Source organism: Lepidochelys kempii, chromosome 10 (genome assembly GCF_965140285.1).
Source record: "Lepidochelys kempii isolate rLepKem1 chromosome 10, rLepKem1.hap1, whole genome shotgun sequence".
NCBI classification, from domain to species: domain Eukaryota; kingdom Metazoa; phylum Chordata; order Testudines; family Cheloniidae; genus Lepidochelys; species Lepidochelys kempii.
Window position 1 is genome coordinate 32,820,815 of NC_136389.1, and position 16,711 is coordinate 32,837,525.

The 16,711-nt window shown below is 48.1% G+C and overlaps 1 protein-coding gene across 6 annotated transcripts in view; it reads right to left on the reverse strand.

Annotated features, from left to right (window-relative positions):
• The window catches only part of MGRN1 (mahogunin ring finger 1), a 106,192-nt gene that overhangs the window by 24,823 nt on the left and 64,658 nt on the right, over positions 1–16,711 (reverse strand). For all 6 annotated transcript variants that reach the window (XM_073362742.2, XM_073362743.2, XM_073362744.2 and 3 more), the window contains one exon: positions 6,498–6,545. In XM_073362742.2, coding sequence (XP_073218843.1) covers positions 6,498–6,545 — 48 coding nt within the window. The remainder of the gene's footprint in view (positions 1–6,497; positions 6,546–16,711) is intronic.

Here is a 16,711-nt window from a genome sequence, read left to right on the forward strand (position 1 = left end):
AAGACACTGAAAACTGAAGAGAGGAAGAAGGGCTCAGTGTTCAGAGCAGACCGGGGACTTGCCAGTAGGTGCTTTTACAGAGGACAGCTGGGGCAGCCACACTGGCAGGTGCAGTGCTAATCTCACCTGAGCCTTCTACGCATGGAAGCACCCTGGTAACGGACACAACCATTGATCACTGCGCTTTGTTGCAGATGCTATACAGTGAGCTCCACCAAAAAGCAAATCTCTCCTGGATCCACCCTGTGAAAAGCCCAGGGAGTGGGCGAAATGGTGGGGAGACCCTCAGTACTGCCCAGAGTGACATCCTGAAGATGGGACATGGAAACGTTTTACTGCATATCCAAAACTGACCCTTTGCCACTACTCTGCGAAGCCACCTGGAATCAGATGCTCGAACTCTCCCACCAGTCGGCCAGTTGAGTTTTCCACCTCCAGCCAATAACAAGAACTTGGTTGTTTGAAGGGCTGTGTCTGTGACTAAGAGCTTCAGTGCTGAAGAAAGCAGCACACACAGATGACACAGGCCAAGCCTAATCATATCCATCCTGCTTGCCAGTTTAAAATGCTCTGACTCATGAACCAGCAGCTTAATTCCAGTGTCTCCCCACTGAACTCAGCATGGAGCCTACATCCATGCTGGGGCTGCATTTCAAGGCAATGAGGTCAGTGGTTGGACTCTGGAGTGAAATTCTCTGCAGTGCCTCTAAGCTACAGGCTGGGAAGTTTTACAATTATTGTGTGGGAGCAGAGCGTTTATAGCTGGACATTTCAAAGAGGGCCTTGTTCCATCCTCCTGACTCCTTGGGTAATCAAGATGTACAGAGGGGGTCAGCTCCGAGGGTGCCGACGGATGGCAGCGTGGGCACTGGAATCTAACCAGGGTGATGTGTTCCCTTTATTGAAAGATCTCTAAAATAGAATGTAGGATCACATGCCAGTTAGAAATATATGAGGCTCAGTCGACGGCGAAATCCACCTCTCCGACAAGGTAGAATGCAACTCCTGCTAGAGAGACCTTTAGGTATTAATTAGTGCACTACACCCCATCTAGCCAAGAGAAACTCAGCTCAGATCATTAGCCAAAGGGCTTACAGCACTGGGTACCCAGAAGATCTCAGGGAGTAACAGGTGGTTACAGTGGTAGGGAGGGAAGGAAAGAAGTCTAATGATGGTATGAGAAAAGTTGACAATGATATACACACACTTCACTCCACTACTTTTCAGCTCATTCTACACACACGGGGAGCAGACTAATCCATGTTAATTTCTGCAGAACTCTGTGTTCTTGTAGGAACAGCTTACAGGTCTATTTTAAAAACCTGGGAACATTATGGGTGGGACTGTTTAGCTCCTAGATTTTATGAGCTGAGGAGGAAGAGACAATTAGGAAGGCAGAGAACTGTGTCAGCAAAGAGAGACAGACAAATACACACTATTTCATAGCAGGAGTGGGCTCCCATATTGTGGTAAGCTGAGAACTGTGCTGGCGGCCAGTTAAAAGGAAACAGCTCTCCATTTCAGCAGGCTAAAGTACTAAGGGAGAGCCGTGCACATGTAATGCAAGTCCATGCAGTAACCAGCATTTATTTGAATAGATCATTGCCATGTGGGCCAATACTTTACCATCAGCAAACTTGGCAAGAAGAACAGGCTGGTTTTGTGAGCTTGTGAATGCAACATTTCTTCCTGATTTAAAAACAAACAAACAAACACACACACACACAAAACCAACCCTGAAGAGGAGACACTGCTGATTTCACTGTGCTCTGCTCCTTCACAGCCACAGGGCAGCCTCCAAGATGGCATTCTGCTCTACACTGCCTGGGAGTTCTCAAATTCAGAACAACGACCGTTGGGGATAATCCCTTTCTGGGCCTTACTTTACACACGTCAGTTAGTTTTCTGGGCTGAATTCTCTTGCTCCGTATCTTAAACCTATCGATGGGAGCTCCACGACCGGAGCGGAGACTGAGTTTTAATATAGCTAAAGGCAAAGGGAGACATCTAGCAAAGAGGAATGCAGGCCAGACCTTCTGAATGGGGGACTGTACTCTGGAAAGCAGGAACACTGAAATTTAGGGGTCAGGATTTAGGGGTCAGAGTGGACAAGCAATTGAACACGAACACCCAGTGCGAAGTTGTAGCAAAAAGAGCTAATGTGATCCTTGGATGTGTAGACAGGGGAGCAGTGAGTACAAGCAGGAGGTGATTTTAACTCTGTGTATGGCACTGGTGAGACCGATGCTGGAATACTGTGCCCAGTTCTGGTCTCTGTATTTTAAAAAGAATGTTGAAAAACTGGCCAGGGTGTACAATGATTTGAGAACAGAAAAAAATGCCTTACAGTGAGAGGCATACAGAGCTCAATCTGTTTTGTTTATCCAAAAGGAGACTGAGAGGTGACTTTGTTACAGAGTCTAAGTATCTTCATGGGGAGAAAATACCGGATATGGAAGGGCTCTTGAATCTAGCAGAGAACGGCAGAACAAGACCCAGCGGCTCAAAGCTGAAGCCTGACATATTCAATGAGAAATAAGGCACATGTTTTTAAGAATGCAGGTGATTGACCTTTGAAACAAATGACCAAGGGAAATGGTGGATTCTCCATCTCCTGATGTCTTCAGATCAATGCCGACTGCCTTGCTGGAAGATATGCTTTAGCCAAACACAAGTTATTGGGCTCAGTGCAGGGATAAGTGGGTGGTGTTGGTGGCCTATGATACACAGGATGTCACACTAGATGATCTAATGATCCTTTCTGACTTTAAACTCTCTGAATCCCCAATGGCCTAGAGAAGAGTATGAGCTATGGTGAACATCCGCAATTCATTCCTCTCTGTGGCCTACTGCAGATGAATGCTTTTCCCCACTGCTTGAGTTCTTAGATGAGTACGTTTACAGCAGCTTGAACTGGAGCGAGCAACTCTTGCTGTGTAGATGTCCCACAGCAGGACTTGAGACACTTTTCACACTGCTTTGACTGTGGAAAGCTCTTTTAAGGACTCATCTACACTTGAAACTCTGCAACTGTACTGCTGTAGACATTACCTAGATCAACAGAAGGGGTTCTCCCATCAGCATAGGTAATCCACCTCCCTGACAGGGGATAGTTAGGTCGATGGAAGAATTATTCTGTTGACCAATTGCTGTCTACACCATGGGGTAGGTCGGCTTAACTATATCACTCAGGGGTATGGATTTTCACACCCCGAGGGATGTAGCTGGGTCAACCTAACTTTAGTATAGACCAGGCCGAAGTCAAGAAGATACCACTTTCAGCCCATCTTCCCCAGCAGTAAATGTCTAAGCCACTAACTCCCTGCTGGCTGCAGCTACAGAGGCAAAACAGACCAGCTCTGATATGGACAGTAGAGGAGCCTTATATGACAACAAGTTTCCAAGATCAGTTCCAGAGTCAAAAGTTTATTGAGAACAGCTGTTTCAAAGTAGCCATAGTCTAACTGCCTTTTGTTTTTGCCAAGTTTCCTAGTGTGGAGCCTATATTTTTCTGTACCCTATTTGCGCCCCTTTGTTGGCAACCTTTGGATATGGGATTGAAATGAGTCAGATGGAGTTCCCCTCTCCCCCAGACAGGTGGCCCTTCCAGGTTATGCGGCTGCTCCCCTTGCTGTGGATCAACAGAAGTGTCAGGTTCCATATCCCATTCCAATTCCCTGAGTAACCCAGTTTCCATAGCAAGCCTTGCCTCCCCCCCCCAGTTTCAGCCTAAAGCAAAATTTGACATAGCTAGATTAAAGAAGGACTATGATAGATTTCATCCTTTGTGCAAGTCTTGTAGACGCAAGTGGGAGCCAACCCAGCCCAGAGACGATGCAGTTAGTGAATAAAGACAACAGCCCAGCCAGCTGCATCAGATGCGCCCCAGTAATAACAGTATTTACTGAGAACAAATGACCAGTGCAGAAATTAGATCACTAGCCAGATCACTGGCTGTAGAAACAGGCAAGCAAACTAAGTTACTGTTTGCACAGTGCTGGGAAGATGTCCCATGTTAAGTATTGACAGGTTTCAGAGTAACAGCCGTATTAGTCTGTATTCGCAAAAAGAAAAGGAGTACTTGTGGTACCTTAGAGACTAACCAATTTATCTGAGCATAAGCTTTCGTGAGCTACAGCTCACTTCATCGGATGCATCCGATGAAGTGAGCTGTAGCTCACGAAAGCTTATGCTCAAATAAATTGGTTAGTCTCTAAGACGTTAAGTATTATGATTATCAAAGATCAAAGACAGAGTCCACTCTTAAAGACCAACCACAACGGCAACTTATTAATGACATTCACATCAAACCAAGGCAACACATCATCTCACGTTTTAGGGGCTTTTTATCTTGCTATTTTTTTCCACCAAAAAGCACTACCTAAAAGCTACAGAGAGGCATAGTTTTTAAACCTCCCCCACCCACTGAGTTCTATCAGCCCATCAGGACAAAGCACTCTAACAGGCAATGCTCTCTCTAAAGCAGCTCAGGGAAAATGCAGCTTTATTCAAAAACTGAATATCCACATTAGAAATAAGGCACACGTCTGCCAGGGAAGTGCAAGCCCCAGCACCCAAAGTCTTAGGGAGAGCTGAGTAAGGTGCAAAAAAGAGGGAGACATGATTAAGGTGAGGGGAAAGGAAGAGATGGGTAGTTGTTCTGTGGGTGGACTGGAACAGGGGAGAGGAGAGAAACGGGTGGGTGCAGAAGTCTTTGTTCAGTGCTTAACACAATGGGGTCCTGGGCCATGACCTTAGCTCCTAGGCACAACCGCAATACACATCATAAAGGCCAGGTGGTCATCGGTCAGGGTGCCACAGAATAGATGAATTTGGTAGTGGGATAGAAAGGAAGGAATGAGTTTCCAAAATGCAGAGAACACAACAGCAGGATTTAGGAAGGGCCTGGATGGGAAGAGAAAATGAAATCTCAGACTTGACACCAATACTGCAAGCTTTGGCCATGGGAAGGGAAGCAAGGCTGCCAATGGAGACATGAGGGAGAAGGGGAAGATGATCAGGCTGGGTTTTTGCCATGCTATCAATCCTGTTGCTATGCTGCAAAGGAGTCTAACTGTAAATAACCTGCTGCTCTTTTTAAACTCCACACTACTGGTGCTTCCGATCCTCAGCATGAGATCTGCTGGACTAATTCCTCCCTGCTGAGCAGATCTGTTGAGATCACCAGCTCAATGTCACGGTGAACTCAGCCAAATTCCCACAAGGGGAGGGGCCACCATCATATAACCAGTTTAGAATAGTCTTCCAACAAGGGCACACTCCTGGGCATGAGTGGAAACTGCACATGCCCAGTCTGCTTCTGGATTGAATAGCCAGTGCATTCACCACCGCTCACTCTTTAGTCTTCTGTTACCTCAGCTGAACATCTGTGTGCTGCATCTTCTTCAAGGCCTTGCACTGCAGGTGCCCCCAAGCCACCTCACCTTATTCCTGGCAGAGAAATAGCGTCAAACTTCTCCTCCAAAGTCTGAATTCCTTGGGAACCTCGATGTCTTGTGAGTCTCCCAGCTCTCAGGATATTCCCTTCAACTCTGCTTGGAATTATGATGGCTTCAGTGTCGCTCATTCTCGCTAGGCAACATCCAAGCCAGCTCTCTCAAGTCCCTCTGCGCTGGCAGGAAGATGGACCAGGTGAGTTAACAGCTCTTCTATCTCTGCTTTCTTGCAGTTGCTCCCAGGTTTCCTTTTAGCTGCCTGTGGACCAAGCACCCTCCATTTAGATCTCCTTGGACTGCTCCCGTCACCCCAGCTGCTCCTAGGATATCACCAGCAAAAGACGTTCCTTTTCTCAGCGAATAAGGAGACTTGACACATTGTGCAGGGAGAAAACAAGTACAGAGATCCCTGCAATTAGCTAAGGCACGCAGATGTGCAAGGAAAAGAGCTAACAGTTGTGAGGAGGTGGCTAACACTGGGGTGGCCAAAAAATGGTCCACCCAGTTAGACTTCTAGAGCCTCTATCATAGAACACAGAGCTGAAGGGGCAAAGAGTAGATTCTGAGCAAGTGGCGTTTGTGCTGCCCAACATATCCAGCAACGATGCAATTCAGACAGACCTCAAACTGATGTTGATAGAGCTTAGTGAAGACATCAGGACGGTAGATATTTCTAAGGCACTTACCATTTTGATATGCCTCAATCGGCTATGGAGATCCAGGAGCACAGAATGACAGATGTTGATCTAAACACAATGCACCACTCAAGCCAATACAAAAGGTGCTACCCGTGACATTACAAGTCCCACGGCGCAATGCTGGCACCTTTTGGTTGCACAGGCCCTATCTCCACAATAAAGAAGAGGAAGGCTCCCATCTGCTCCTCAATCTAGACAAATTAGGTGCAACCCGTGGGCTTCTGGCAATCTGCCAATGCAGCTGCCCTTTGGGCACATGGGGGCATCTCTGGGATGGCAGCAAACATCTTGGCCCAGCACATTTTTTTTCTATAAATGATATAAACAGGGACCATATACTTACAATCTGCTTCTGTTTTAAAGGCTTCACAGAGAAGCTGCCATCCACGTGCTGGTGGGGGGAAAAGACAGAGAGGTTAAACGGACTCTACGGAAATAGCCAAAGCAACAGTGCAAAGACACTCAATGCGCCATTAGTGTCCCCACACAGGGAGTGAGTGTAGAGCAGGTAGTGCACCCCAGGTCCTGAGGGTTTCTTCCCCGTGTAGACAACCCTTCGATGCTGCACCAGGAGTAGCGGGATAGCTCACGGCAGGAGGGATAGCTCAGTGGTTTGAGCATGGGCCTGCTAAACCCAAATTTGTGAGTTCAATCCTTGAGGGGGCCATTTAGGGATCTGGGGCAAAATTGGGGATTGGTCCTGCTTTGAGCAGGGGGTAGGATTAGATGACCTCCTGAGGTTCCCTTCCAACCCTGATATTCTGTGATTCTAGTCCTTACTTTATCTATCTGAAAGTGTCACTTGAAGCATTACAGCACGAGGGGCCTCATTCCACAACCAGGCAGAGCTGTGGTTTTCTAAACATTTGCCAGCTGCACAGAGCATGTGGCAGAGTGTCAAAACGGACTTACAGATGGTCACCATGTGCTCTTGTGACTGCAAATTTAGTTAGAGCTACCGCGCTAATGGGCCACGCTTACTTAATCGACTGTAAAAGCTAGACCAGAAGAACAGAATCTACTACAGCTGCTCAGCACAAGACTCTTCAGCCACAGCTCAGCTCAATGCTCCGCAGAGCCCTTTGATTTTGTAACTGAGGCAATGTGCGCTCCAAAGTTACCATCAGCAGGGGGGAAAAAAAAGCCACAGCTTTTGCTTTGGGGAAGCAGCCATGCTGCAGAAAGGGTTGTTTGGGAGTTTGCCATCCAAGGCTTAAGTTACATTCACTGGGAGCACAAGCCAAAGGGCTGCTGTGAATCAGGAGGGGCCTCCTGATGGGATGGGGGAGACCAGTCTTATCTAGTACCTGGGTTATTTTAAGTGCATCATCTTACAGAGTGTGAAGGGAGTAAGAACATCTCCAGAGACCTAGTGACAAGAGGAATAAAAACACTTTCCCTGCAGAGTTTCACACAGCTTGTGTGGTCTCCTTACAGACCTACAGGGAAGGAAGGAATCTAAGTAAACAGAACCATTTACACTGGCACTCCCCAAAGCAGTTCTGTATTGCAGGACAACGGAAGTATGTCAAACTGACTGGTAATATGTCAAGCACCATTCAATCCAGCTTTGGGGAAGTGCACCGCAGATAAGAGGCTGTAATTACCAGGAGGAGACGGCTCCCTCCACTGAAAAACAGAAGCCAATGGAACAACTCTTAGATTTTTTTTTTTTTAAACTGAAGTTGTTTGTACATTGGCCTGTGGCCTCATGAGCAAACCACACAGGCCGCCCAAGGGGATGCAGCGAGACTAACTTTTTCTTTCAACTAAGATCCTGAAAACAAGTTCATCTGGGCCTCCAGTAGCAGGTCCTGGGCATCACCTGCATATTGATACCAGACCCAGCCGCAGGAAGCGGCGAGGACCAAAAAGTCAGAATCCCTTCAAAATGTATCTACTGCCATGCCCCCCGCTGGGTGCTACCCCAGTGCAGGAGATTGTTCTCATGCGACTCCCGCACCAAGCCAGGCGATCTGGAGAAACATCCCGCTGGTGGGACCTTATCCAAAATGGGACATTTGCCCAGTCCGTTCTCTACCAGGTGATTCCTGATTTCTGAAGCTGCCACTACACCGCTGCAGCTGCTATTGTAACGTATGGAAACTAACTAAAGACAAAGGGAGCACCTGTCCCTGGGACTAGACTCACCCCAGCAATGGGGGTCTCTCAACAGAAGGTCTGCCTGTGCCTTTGGTGTCCCTGATCTCCCTAGAGGTTTATCACAGACAGGGTTTGTTGGGACCCAGGAAGCAGCACGAGTGGCTCTAGCAGGTTTTCCATGTGGTGTGTGTGCAACCATGTAGCTCCCCCACAGCAAGACAGCAAGGTTTCATAGAATATCAGGGTTGGAAGGGACCTCAGGAGGTCATCTAGTCCAACCCCCTGCTCAAAGAGGTCTGACTACCCTACTGGGATGACACTGTTGTCTTGTGTTTGTACAAACTCTTAAGGCTTTCAGCTGCTAGAAAGGAGGACCCCATTTATGTCCTGGCATGAAGAGAAAGCAGCTAGTCTCGGCTAAAAATTCCTGCAAACTCAGTGTGTTTTACTTTGTAATTCAGACATTTCACTATGGTTTCTGTCCTGCTACTTATCAACACCAGAGCACAGGAGAGACAGGCATCAAACATTTATTTGTGAGGCTACCACAGATTTCTAGCGAAATCTTTCTCAATGCTGCATTGAGGTGGTGCTCACCTCCCATCACCCCACCTCTGTTACCACCTCAGTACCCGCGTGTGCTAGATGGAAATGCAAACCCGCTGAATGAGTTTTGAAGCTAGGAGCTTTTAAAAAACCTGTTAAACAATTAACTGCTCTACAAGTACATCTCCAGATGCAAAAATGACACGTGAGAGCATTGACGTGGGCTAGAAAGAAGAAGAATGGATGTGAATGGGCTAATGTACAAGGGGCATGAGGGGAACTTGGCTGGTGGCAGCAGCCAGAGCTGTAATTTTGCCATCACAAGGTGAGCAGGGCAGAGAGATCAGGTAATCAAAGGGGCAACACCTACCATAATATGTCCTCCGCAACTTCACGTAACTATCAGGTTGAAGGTGTGGCCCAGACCAATGGCTCTCAACCTTTCCAGACTATGGTACCTCTTTCAGGAGTCTGATTTGTCTTGCATACCCCAAGTTTCACCTCACTTAAAAACTACAGGCGTACAAAATCAGACAAAAATATAAGTGTCCCACCCCACTATTGCTGAAAAATTGCGGACTTTCTCATTTTCACCATATCATTATAAAATAAATCAATTGGAATATAAATATTGTAGTTACATTTCAGTGGATATTATATAGAGCAGTATAAACAAGTCATTGTATGAAATTTTAGTTTGTGCTGACTTTACTAGTGCTTTTTATGTAGCTTGTAAAACTAGGCAAATATCTAGATGAGTTGATGTACCTCCTGGAAGACCTCTGCATACCCCTAATTGAGAACCACTGGCCTAGAGGAAAGAGAGCAGGGCAGGGCTCACAGACAGAAAGCCACGTAAGCAAAAAGCGCCCCTCTCTTTTTGAGATTTAAAACATGAAGATGCACAGCCCAAAGCATGGTGTTTTAAGGCCCTTGCATGGCTATCTTGTCAGTCTCTAAGACACAGATTTTCTCCAGCAACAACAATGACAAATTGAATCCTACTTCTTGCTTTAGAAGTGTTTGAACAAAGCAGAGATGGGCAGACAAGAGTAATTCTAACAAAGGATACAAGAGAATACAAGTTCCCTAATGAAGCCATGTCTCAGCCTGTCACCTAACAATGCTCTCGAAGGGCAATATGCAGATACTGAATTCTGCAACATTTACTTTTCACATTTAACAGCCAGAGAGCTAGGAAAGTGACTCCAAAAGGTCCGAATTCAGTCAAACACACACACACACACACACGAAGAGCACCATGCTGTAGAGTCATCATCAGGAGCATGCTATAGGGCCTACACGCTAACAGCAAGGCATGACATTGGAGTGAAGGATGCATGGTGAGGACACAGGCCTGAGAACCAGGAGAGCTGGTGTGACGTTGCATTCCATATGCTTTATGAAAATATGCTTGGAATGTGAGTATCATGTATAGAATGTTTCAGAGTAGCAGCCGTGTTAGTCTGTATCCGCAAAAAGAAAAGGAGGACTTGTGGCACCTTAGATACTAACAAATTTATTTGAGCATAAGCTTTCGTGAGCTACAGTGGTTCCTCTAGGCCAGTGGTTCTCAACCAGGGATATGCAGAGGTCGCCCAGGAGGTACATCAACTCATCTAGATATTTGTATGGAATATGCTTCAAGCAAAAGGTCTCTTGTAAGGTATCATTACAAAGCTTATAATCTACTGAGTGTGTTCATCCTATTTGTATGAATGTATCATTCTTGTATCTAAAACTAGAAATATGAAGTATTACTTTGAAGTACTATTGTAACTATACAAAGTGTGGGCCATTAATGGTGGCTTGGAATCTTGATGGCTCCCATTAACTAGGGCAATTGGTTGTAAATGGCTGTTTACTTGTAAGCCTTCCTGTATACATTGGTGCCAGATAGTGAGTAATGAAGTCTCACAGGACATATGAACATGTCACAACACTGGAATCCATCTTAAACGTGGTGCTTTTTCATTTAGAAGGAAGGGTGGAAACCCAAAGAGAGACAAAGGATTCCCGCTTTGTGCCAAAGCTATAAAAGGGGGTGGAACAGAACAAAGGGGTTGCTAATCATGAGAAATCCCCTAGTTACCACCTGAGTTGGAAGTAACAAGAACTGTACCAGGGAAAAGGATTGGGCCCAGACTAAGAAGGAGTCTACTCTGTGAAAGAAGCTTATTGGAACATCTCTGAAGGTGAGATTTTCCTGTAATCAGTTTCTTAAATGTATTAGGCTTAGACTTGCGTGTTTTGTTTTATTTTTCTTGGTAACTTACTTTGTTCTGTCTGTTATTTCTTGAAAACACTTAAATCCTACTTTTTATATTTAAAATCACTTTGTTTATTATTAAACCCAGAGTAAGTGATTCATATCTGGGGGAGCAAACAGCTTGTGCATCTCTCTCTATCAGTGTTATAGAGGGCAGACAATTTATGAGTTTACCCCGTATAAGCTTTATACAGAGTAAAACGTATTTATTTGGGGTTTGGATCCCATTGGGAGCTGGGTGTCTCGGTGCTGGAGATAGGAAACCTGCTGAGCAGTTTTGGTTAAAGTCTGCAGCTTTGGAGGCATGGTTCATACCCTGGGTTTGTGTTGTAGTGGAGTAGCGTGTCTGGCTCAACCAGACAGGGTTCTGGAGTCCCAAGCTGGCAGGGAAAACAGGCTCAGAGGTAGTTTCAGCATGTCAGGTGACAGTCCCAAGGGGGTCTCTGTGACTGAACCCATCACAGTTGGGTCCTCGTCCTGGCTTTGCCACAGATCGTGTGTGACTGTAGGCAAGACACTCTCTGCCTCAGTTTCCCCCTTCATAAAATGGAAGCAATTCCCACCTGCCACCCAGAGGCTATGGGATGAGTTTTTGCAAAGTGTGCTGAGGTTCGTAGATGGAAAGGGCTCTAAGCACTGGGGATCACTATCAACAATCTCTAAAGAGCAGCATCTCTGTGTGCTTTTAGCACCCTTTTCCTTGAGACTTCCCAGGATCATTAGCAGCAGTTTCCCAGAACCTCAGGACCACCATGCTGGCTCATCCCTCACTCTCCCCTTTCACTGAATTTTCTCCCCAAATAAGATGCATTTCAGAAGAGCCCAAACTCACCCCGTTGACCTTGGCCTAACAAGTTCTATAGCAAGTATCCCAGCTCACTGGGGTCTGGAGAATTCCAGAACAGCGCAGGAATCAGTGCTACAAAGGGACTGGACTCTCAACACAGGAAACAGAGCATGGGTCCAACTTTGCAGGAGGTTCTCACAAGAAACATGTGGCGGGGGGGCGGGGGGGGGGGAACCAGGTCTGAAGCAAGAACAGCACAGGTAATGCTCTCTTTCTAGCCAAACAGCTTTGTTTATCACTTTATTGCTACCTAAAGGCTTGACAGGGGACTTCTAACTATACTGGTATAATCATACTGCGATAATGACCTGCTGTAGTTATACTGGAATAACTCCCCCATGTGATCATACCTATTCTGGAATGTTAGTGGCTTTTGTTTCAGTTTAGTTTAAACCCCTTCCAAAGCAACAAATTAAAACAGAAAAGGCACTCCTGCCAGAATAAGAGTGTCCACATAAGGAGTTACACTGGGATAGCTACAGTGGTTTAAATTCACACTCTACCACTACTGGAATAACTGTCCTATGTAGGCATGCTCTAAGAGTTTCATATGCTTTCAAAAAGAGGGGGAGGAAGGAACTGAGTGATGAAGACTGAAAATCAGGGTGTTAAACTTCATTTGTTGCAGATGACATTTGGAAATGGAAGCAGAAGCCTTGAAAAGAAGTCCATTGAAATGTAATTTACAGGGCATTTCTACCCTGAAAAGGGATGCGTCAAAACAGCCCCGCCTTACTCAATAAGCTTTCTCCCTGGGGGCATTCAGAGCCAGAAGTCTTAACACACTACAAGTGATTACTCCATTTTACTACTATGAGTGCTCCAAAGCCAGCCCAGCTCTGAGAGTGGGAGCTGGAATCTAGTCTGGCTCTTGCACCACCCAAATTGTTATTTCAGTAGCATCCAGAGGTGAAAGTAAGCCGGTCTGGTCCGGTGTACCAGCAAGAGCCAGTACGCCATGCCGGACTGGACCAGCTTCCCCAGGCTAGAGCTTTAAAGGGCCCAGGGCTCTCCGCAGTGGCTGGAGCCCTGGGCCCTTTAAAGCGCTGCCGGAGCCTTGACACCACTACCCCAGGGGCTCCGGCCACAGGTCTCGGGGGGGGGGGGGGCGCTTTAAAGGGCCCAGGGCTCCCCGCAGCGGCTGGAACCCCTTGCCCTTTAAAGCGTTGCCCAAGCCCCGTTGCCGGAGCCCCTGGGGTAGTGGTGGCAGGGCTCCAGCCGTGATTTAAAGGCCCTGGAGCTCTGCTGCAGTAGCGACAGCCAGAGCCTGGGGCCCTTTAAATTGCCCCTAAGCCCCGGGGCTCCCAGCCACCTCTGCAGCTGGTAGCTCCGGGGGTGATTTAAAGGCCCCGGGGCTCCCAGGCACAGCCGGAGCCTTTAAATCTTGATTTAAAGGGCCCCAGTATTTAAAGGCCCTGTCTCTTCCGATTGAGGCCAAGCCTCTTCCTGTCGAGGCCACGCCCCCTGCTCAGAACTCGAGAGTACCAGTAAGTCCTTAAATTACTTTCACCCCGGTAGCATCCCATTGTAGAATAGTTGCTGATGAAGAGTGAGCCAGAGAGAGAGCACGGGGGAGTGTGCAGGGCTGGTAGGAAAGCCATCTCTTTACTTGACAGCTGTGTAGATTTGATCTCGAGTCAGACACAATTAATATGATTCCATTTTCAGAGCAGAACTGTATTTAACTCATCTAACTGGCACGTCTAGAGTTGGAACAAGTTTACATGCAAAGGATACTAGAGATGGGACTCCAAGGCACTATGCTTTTTTCCATTTCCTCTGTGTTCCTGGGGACACTCAAGGTGCAATTAGTCAGTTACAACCCAGAAAAGAAGTGGATGATTGAGATATTTTGGGGATGGGAAAGGAGATTCACTGCAAGACACTTAATAGCCCTGGGAACCATCTAGCAGATTGATAGGTGTGTACACATGTAAGCACACATCTGTTCACTGAGGGAGTCATAAAAAGGAAAGAACTGCATCATTAACATGAAACACACAAAAAGACTCAAGAGCCGCATTTTCCAGTCACACACTGAACTGCCGAGGCCAGCAGACTACACACGTACTGCCGAGGTTACATGTTTGTTTTACCAATACATAAATAGCAAATTACTGAACCCTGCTGGTATGTCCGAGTTCTGTGAGCACCCTTCTCCGCTTGCTCTGGTGACTCTGGCAGTAATTGGATCCTTAACAAACAAAGCTGCTTTGGATTAATGGCCTACACTTCAAACAGCCCCAGACTTTTCTAAGGAGAGTAAATGTGCTTTAAGCAAACAAGGTGAGGAGGGCCACGGGTGGGGTGGAGATTGTCTGGAAGGAGCAAGGCTGCGGCTGCAGAGCAGAAAACTGGCAGAGCAGAAAACGTGCAGCTTCCTGGTTGCTTGAAGCCTGTATTCCTTTCATGAGCAGTGCGGGGGGGCTGCAAGGGACATTTTGCTGCTATGTTCCACCTATGCTTGGATTTGCCTTCCCTAGTCTGCCAAACATGGACGGTGGGTGAACCGTGGGCTCGGGGAGGCTAGCCCCCGGCCTGTCCCTTCTGTCCAAGGCCCTGCAGGCCCCCCTCCCCGCAGGCCGCCTGAACGCCCCCAGTCCCAGAGCACCACGTGGGTGGTGTGAGCACTGGCTCCAGCCACCCGGAGTTCCTGGCTGCAGGCTGGCCCCCACTAGCCCCAGCCTGGGGCCCTGACCATGGGGGAAGAGCTGTAGAGCGCAGCGAAGCAGGAGGGGACCTGGGGGCAGAGCCACGCAGGGCTTTTGGGAAGGCTCAACCTCCCCTGGCCTCTGATATCTGCTGCCCATGGGGCTAAAGTCCTCAATGGTCACTGCACTTCACAAGCTCTCTGTTCAGACTGCAGTTGGATAGCTCAGCCTTGCGAGCAAAATTTTGGGGCCATGACAGGATCATGGCAGGATGCGCTCTCAGGTTGCAAACATGTATCACCCATCACTGCGTCACAATCCCATCAAGCAAAGTCAAGGGACCATATCCCGATTCCATGGCTCCCTTTACACTTTCCTGCATCTTCCACCAAGACTCCTGGCTGCTTAGCCCTCTGGAGAAGGGTCCTAGCTGCTCCCTCCATTTGCTCAGCAGTGGGCAGCATGCTCTGGAAATTGCCACTATATTCTGTGCCCAACTCTGGGCAGGACCCGAATGGCATCAGCCAGCAACATGAATTCCATGCAAGGCCACCAAGAGTTTTGGCCTGCTGCATGAACAGTCTGAGGGAGGCCAAGGCTGCCCCTGGGGACACACACATTACTCAGCGAATGGACTGACAAAGAATCCCTGTCTATAAAACACCCTAATGTTAAAATTGTTCAGCTCCCAGTCTGCCACTCACTACCAAGCCACCTGCTGGCATGGCACAGGCAACATTGCTCCTCAGTCTTCAAACAGGTAACCAGCTACTCCTCTTTACTGCACCCCCCCACCCCCTTTCCCACTCTCCCACACTGCAACACCTCACACAGGGCCACGGATCAGGCCAACCCGCCTCCACTGCGCTCCCAAAACACCAGGCAAAGAATAACCCTCCATGCTCGCCAGCAACCCCGGACACAGGGGGCCAAACAAACAGGGCTAGGAATCAAGGAAATAAAGCAGGTAACCTAGCCCCTCATAACATGGTCAGGGCATGGGAGGTTCCCCAGAGAAGAGGGTGTCCCTCCTGACTGTCCCAGGCCCAATAGGGGAGGGCTGGTCTGCATTTAGCCTTTAAGGTGACATTCAACAAGACACAGGAAACCAAGGGCCAGCTATGGGGGCAGGAATATGGGGGGGCTATGGTTTAGGAGAAGGAGCCATGGGTGTGTTCCACCCCCAGTCCAGGATCAGCTGGGCCATCAGCCCCTCCACAGCATGAGGGGAACCCCATACAGTGATCACAGACTCCTTACTGCCCTGGGACTCCAGCCTCCATTCCACACTGGCTGGGCTGTGCTGAAGGCAGGGGCTGTGGTGCAATGCTCCCTGAAGCAGTCTGGCAGCCAAGTCTAGCAGAAGGCACTCAGGACTGCCCAGGAAAATCACCAATACCTAGGAGCAGGCTGCACCAAGGATGGTGATGCCCAACTGGTGGGCTAACAAGCACAGAGCAGGTGGAGAGTGAAGAGGAATGATGGAAGTGCTTGTGCTCAAACATGGGGCACTCAAGAGGTCTGGGCACTGGACTGAGCTCAGCACCACTCATGCAATGGCCCAGGCAGCTTTAGGTGCTTTTGAGTTTTGCTGAGCACCTTGCTCTGCTCTCTAAATATTAGGGAGGCACTCATTTCCACCTGGCATAAGGTGCACTTGGCATGCTTCCCCTTCAGCCGAAACCCCATGGACCTCCACATTACAATAGCTGGAGATCTCCGTGCTCTATGCATCAAGTCAAAAGCACCCAGACTCCTTGGAATTACAGGTTAAGCCCTTGGATCTTCTGAAGGAGAGGAAGTTCCAGGAGGGCTCAAAACCCCAAGATCCTTTCTGCCTTGCTTGGAGAGCGAGCAGCCCGTGGGCCACTTCGTTGGGAGGGGGGTGGGGGGAAGGGAAAGATCATTGCTAAATTTCTGCTCCTCCCCACCAGGCGGCAACATGCCGAGTGAGTACCAGCTGCTGCCTCTCTCCCAGAGAGAGCCGAGTATTGGTGTCACCGTGCATCCAGAGTGTTGGACTCTCTGGGACAGAAAGTGCTACCGAAATGGAAACTATCACAGCAGCACTAATGATTTCTAACAGAATTATCATGCACCATGGAATGTTGCACCTTCCGGTATCAGTCACAGTGAGGTGC